The sequence below is a fragment of the Berghia stephanieae genome, chromosome 10, assembly GCF_034508935.2.
Source record: "Berghia stephanieae isolate SIO BIC M18660-M18661 chromosome 10, UCSD_Bste_1.3, whole genome shotgun sequence".
NCBI lineage: Eukaryota > Metazoa > Mollusca > Gastropoda > Nudibranchia > Aeolidiidae > Berghia > Berghia stephanieae.
In genome coordinates this window covers 30,447,366-30,452,425 of record NC_088369.1, presented here as the reverse complement: position 1 = coordinate 30,452,425, position 5,060 = coordinate 30,447,366, and the positions used below count along the sequence as shown (strand labels likewise).

General features: G+C 34.7%; 1 protein-coding gene across 2 annotated transcripts in view; it reads right to left on the bottom strand.

The window, feature by feature from the left end:
- Positions 1 to 340: 340 nt before the first annotated feature.
- Positions 341 to 5,060, bottom strand: part of LOC144980957 (A-kinase anchor protein 14-like) — a 14,341-nt gene continuing 9,621 nt past the window's right edge. For both annotated transcript variants that reach the window (XM_078928960.1, XM_078928961.1), the window contains exons 2-5: positions 4,787 to 5,059; positions 4,098 to 4,277; positions 3,553 to 3,605; positions 341 to 1,613 (exon numbers count right to left, since the gene is read on the bottom strand). In XM_078928960.1, the coding sequence (XP_078785086.1) occupies positions 1,529 to 1,613; positions 3,553 to 3,605; positions 4,098 to 4,277; positions 4,787 to 5,032 (564 nt within the window). In that variant the 5' untranslated portion in view covers positions 5,033 to 5,059 and the 3' untranslated portion in view covers positions 341 to 1,528. The remainder of the gene's footprint in view (positions 1,614 to 3,552; positions 3,606 to 4,097; positions 4,278 to 4,786; position 5,060) is intronic.

Sequence of the window (5,060 nt, the reverse complement as noted above, 5' to 3'; positions counted from 1 at the left end):
GAGGGGGGGTATTGAAATAATAATACACTCTAGCACGGCTTCCTTGAACTCCTCGGGACATGCAAAAAAGTTCGAGGAAACCGTGCCTTGCCAAAACAACTTGATGGAGAGGGGTAGGTGGGGGGCGGGGGGAAGGGGGGGGGGGGGGGGGAAATTAGTCCGAGGAAACTGTGTTCGGTGTAAAAATTAGTTCGAGGAAGGAATGGAATAATGATAACAAAGAATAATAAGGGAAAAATTCGGGTCATTCGAATGAGTTCGAGGAAACCGTGTGTTCGAGGAAACCGTGCTGGAGTGTAAAATCCAAATGTTTTAGATATCATAAGATAGGGTTGTCGTATTCAATTCACTGATTTTATTCATTATACATGCACAATTGTGTATTATGTACATCTTCTTAACATGACCAAAACAATTGGAGGTGGGATTACAGAAGTAGTTAATCTGAATATGAAGAAATCAAGGGAGAACTTTGCAACTTGTCACACATCATAGCACACATCAGTTTAATTTTCACATACGTAGTAATCAAAAACAAAATCTTAATACCAAGCGATATCTGACAATGTATACTTAAAAAGTACAGCACAATAAATGGAATACAATACTTTTGTTTAAGTAAAATATAAACTAAGATATCAAATAGAGAAAAACCGCGTTTCTTTCTATAAAAAAAAAAAAATAGATAATCAAAACAGAACTTTGGTAAACGTTTATAAATCCCCCTGCATATTCTTTCATCTTGATGGAATATGAAGATATATAATAAAATCGGAAAGGGCAGGTCTCGTATCACATTTATTCTGATTGTGATGTCAAATTCAATCCCTTAGTTTAGTAGAAACTGCACTCAATTCTTATGACATAAATAAAATTAGCTAAAAATAAAATAAAGGAGCCAAAAATAATTGTTTTTTAATGTTTGTTTATGTTTTTTATGGTTTTACGGTGCTTGCAACACATTAAGGTCATATCAGCGCCAGTAAAAAAGGAAGAAGATGGGATAGTAAAAAAGTGCTAGAATTACAATTAAAGTACACCCAATAAAAGGTAAGACAAAGGAGAATTGGTTCAAACAGGAAACAGATGTAGATTCTAAGAGCATACTATCAAAGTACTTAGTTTGAGGTCACCTAAAAGTCTCATCCAGACACAACACAGGTCCCCACTAAGATGAATACACTCAAATGTTTACAAACTATATAATATATGTAAACAAAACATAAAACAGTGAATAACAGAGAGATGATTTACAAGACAAACAATATCATCTCCCAAAACTCTAACTATACATTAGACTGTTTCCCTCCCACTAGGTTATCTGGCCAGGGCCAGGACAAAACCAAGTAATCTCATTCCAAGACAAAGACAGAAAGCAATTTGGAAAACAGATATAGGGGGATAGAAGACACAGTATGTACCTCCCTGCCCACTATGGAAGTTATTCTTTAAATTTATTTAGGGAGACCAAGTAGCCATAAGAAGTGATATGTAAATTATTGTGGACCGGAAACAGGCAAGTTAGACCCTAAAAAGACACTCTGTTGATGAGCTTTACTTTGTTCTCAATAATGTCCTTCAGCCATTTCTCTCTAAAGCGTGACTGTCCAGGCCTGAAATATGTTACAAATGTACAATTAATAATAATAACAACAACAATAATAATAATAATAATAATAATAATAATAATAATAATAATAATAATAATAATAATAATGGTTATGATGATGCATGATGATGACGATGATGATGATGATGATGATGATAGTAGTAGTAGTAGTAGTAGTAGTAGTAGTAGTAGTAGTATGTAGTAGTAGTAGTAGTAGTAGTAGTAGTAGTAGTAGTAGTAGTAGTAGTAGTAGTAGTAGTAGTAGTAGTAATAGTAATAATAATAATAATATAATAATAATAATAATAATAATAGTAATAATAATAATAATAATAATAATAATAATAATAATAATAATAATAATAATAATAATAATAATAATAATAATAATAATAAAGCGCCTCCTGACGAAACCTCTACGTCGATATGCAAACGTAGACATCACTCTAAGCATCATTATGTTCTAAGCGCTTTACATCGCTTACACACTTTCCAAAAAGTACAATCCCCAAACAGGTACAAGAAAAACAAATGCAATGAAATAGTAATATTAAACTAGAAAGACTAGAAGTACTTTGAGAAGAAAAAAAAATGACCTCAGACATTTCTTGAAAATCACAGCACTGCTTGAGAAATGAACAGATGCAGGGTGCAAATTCCATACATTAGATGTTTTAACGGGACATATTTAGGTTGTTTAAGCAGGCATAAAATCATCCAAACCCATTGGAAATCCATAGGTGACTGGGTAGCTGGCCCTAGTAACATTTAATGGTATGTATTTTGCAAGAGACAAGGCTATACTATGCAAAGGGTAAGAAATAATTTTTACAGCCCGTTTGTACGCTACAGAAATGGAATTTGGAGTTCACATCTTATAACATGTACACGAGGACAGGTAAATGGCGTTTACAATATCGGTGACTCATCGTTGTCAAAAGAGAAACATATCAACAACATGGTGCGTACATGAATTTTGAATTGAGAAACATTTTTTAAATTAAACAATTCCTATCTTTAACTAACGGTTTAAAATCTGTTGTTTCGCCTTGTATTTTATCTCGTTTCTCCTATTGTATTATTTTGTTTGTCTTCTTGATGCCCAATTAAACAGTGTGCAATGAGTGCAGAGCAATGCTGAAAGATTAAGGATCTACTGATTTGGATAGCGCCACAAAGATGCTAATTATACTAACACTAAATGAGGATTGAGTAAAAGAGTTTTGAGTTACAAAGCAGGTGTCGACGATTCCGTTATCATTTATGCCCAAGATTTAATTACACTCCAAAATCCACAGAGATTACTCACTGATACTAACCTTATTTCTGCCCCCCCCCCCCCCCACAAACACACACCCGGTTCAAAATCCAAATCCGGAAGTGACATAGACTTCTTCAAGTGTGGTCCTTCTACCTGGAATTCCCTCCCTGATTCTGAAAGATTATCTGACAGATTTGATACATTCATGGAATGCCTCAAAACTGTCCTCTTTGGTACGGACCGGTTATGAATAGTTATTCGCTATTAACTGGGTTAATGTAATTATCTGTTGTTCATCTTAATCTCCTATTTGTGTGCATCTCTCTCTCTTTCTCTCTCTCCCTCTCTCTCTCTCTCTCTCTCTCTCTCTCTCTCTCTCTCTCTCTCTCTCTCTCTCTGTGGCCGTATTTGTGTAAACAAATGCGCATGAGCATATTTGTGTTTGTGTGTGTGTGTGTGTGTGTAAGTGTAAGTGTGTGTGAAGTTTTATGTAAGCTTTATGGTAATGATATAATGTAAAGCTCTTTGAAACCTGGGCATGCACTCTTATCATTATTATTATTATAATCAATATTTCAACTCTTATATTTTTTCTTGCATTTTTGTTTTCTTTCTGCTTTGTCTGGTACTCACTGTTTCATACACACTTTTTCAGATTTTCATAACTAACAAACTAACTTACTTGTGAATGAGTCGGTTTGTCTCAAAGACGTAGAATACTTCAACAGGATAGCTCTGTTATATGAATGTGAAAAATAGTGAAAAAGTGAGAATGAGAAGAAAATAGTAAAAAAAAAACAGAGCAAAACAATTCAACATACTGTAGTTCCACAGCGATCTTGCCTTCTGGCCTTTTCTACAGATTTCTAGTACAATACAGACTTCTGTGATCCTTGTCTTTCATTTCACTTACATTTACATACCCTTTTAAAAATCGTCTTAAATGGTTTAATGCCACATGCATCATGACAAATTCTGAGATATACAGAAAATGATGATGGAATGCCCCGAAAAGAACATTTCTGAATCAAGAGTTTAAAGTGGTCATACTTGAAACTATCATATGAACATGAAACAACGTTTCATTACTTTATTTTAACAAAATTATATTATTTTCTGTTGCTTTCAAATCACCCCCCCCCCCCACCCATTCCCTTAAAACGGGTATAAATATGTGAGTAGTAAAAAAGAGTCAAATAGATGTTATCAAACCTGTCTGACACTTACAGCAGGTCTGATTTTGGAGACTACATAAGTGAAATAGACGGAAGCTGTAGCTCTAGGGATGGGCTTTCGGCGAGTAGGAATGCTCCACTTGACTCTATACATGTAACGCTTGTCGAAATCGGTGTCTTCTTCGCTGAGGAAATCGACACAGTACAGCCACGAGTTCTCATACTGCCATGTCTGAAGAAAGGAATGAATTTGGTAGGAAAAAAGTAAAAGCTATGTCCTTGAACGAACCAAATTAGACTTCAGCACCCTTCCTTCCTTGCTCCTCCCCCAGAAAAAATAAGACTAAATTATTAAAATAGAAAATATAATAAGGGTCGGCATTATTCGGGGGCATTGAATCTTAAAACGATAGGGGTACAATGAAATAGTTGAAAAACGAATGGCCCAGTTGGGTGGTAAGCAGTCTCCCTTATACATGGACTTAAAGGTTATTTAGGTCCATGCCCTTATAGAAAAGATATTGGAAAACTTCTGATTTCTATGCCCTATAGATATCGCTGCTTATCTCCTTTTATAAATAGTGATAATCCTTTATTTATCATCTGACAAGCACTGTGGCATTGACTGCGCTTGAAACACTGAAGAGATAATATTGAAAAAGAATTAATCAAATTATCTGTTATGACAACTTATGAAATATCTTATATTAAGTCATCTAATAACATCTATTAACATCTTACCTTTATAAATTCGTCAATTTTTTCTTTCCCCCGTTCTATTGAGAATTCTGCAATATTCAACCACTGTATATTTTCCAATGAGTAGCTGTCCTCTTTCTGTAGAGTGTTTTCTCGAGAGTGGTGGAGCTGTTTCAATGACTCAAATGACTTTTCACGGTCTGACATACTTGTTTCCAATCTACGGAATGCCATGTCGATGAATCCATTGATCATCTCCTTAGCTTCATTCACATACATGTCCTCCATCTTAAATAATATTTACTCTCTGTTAACC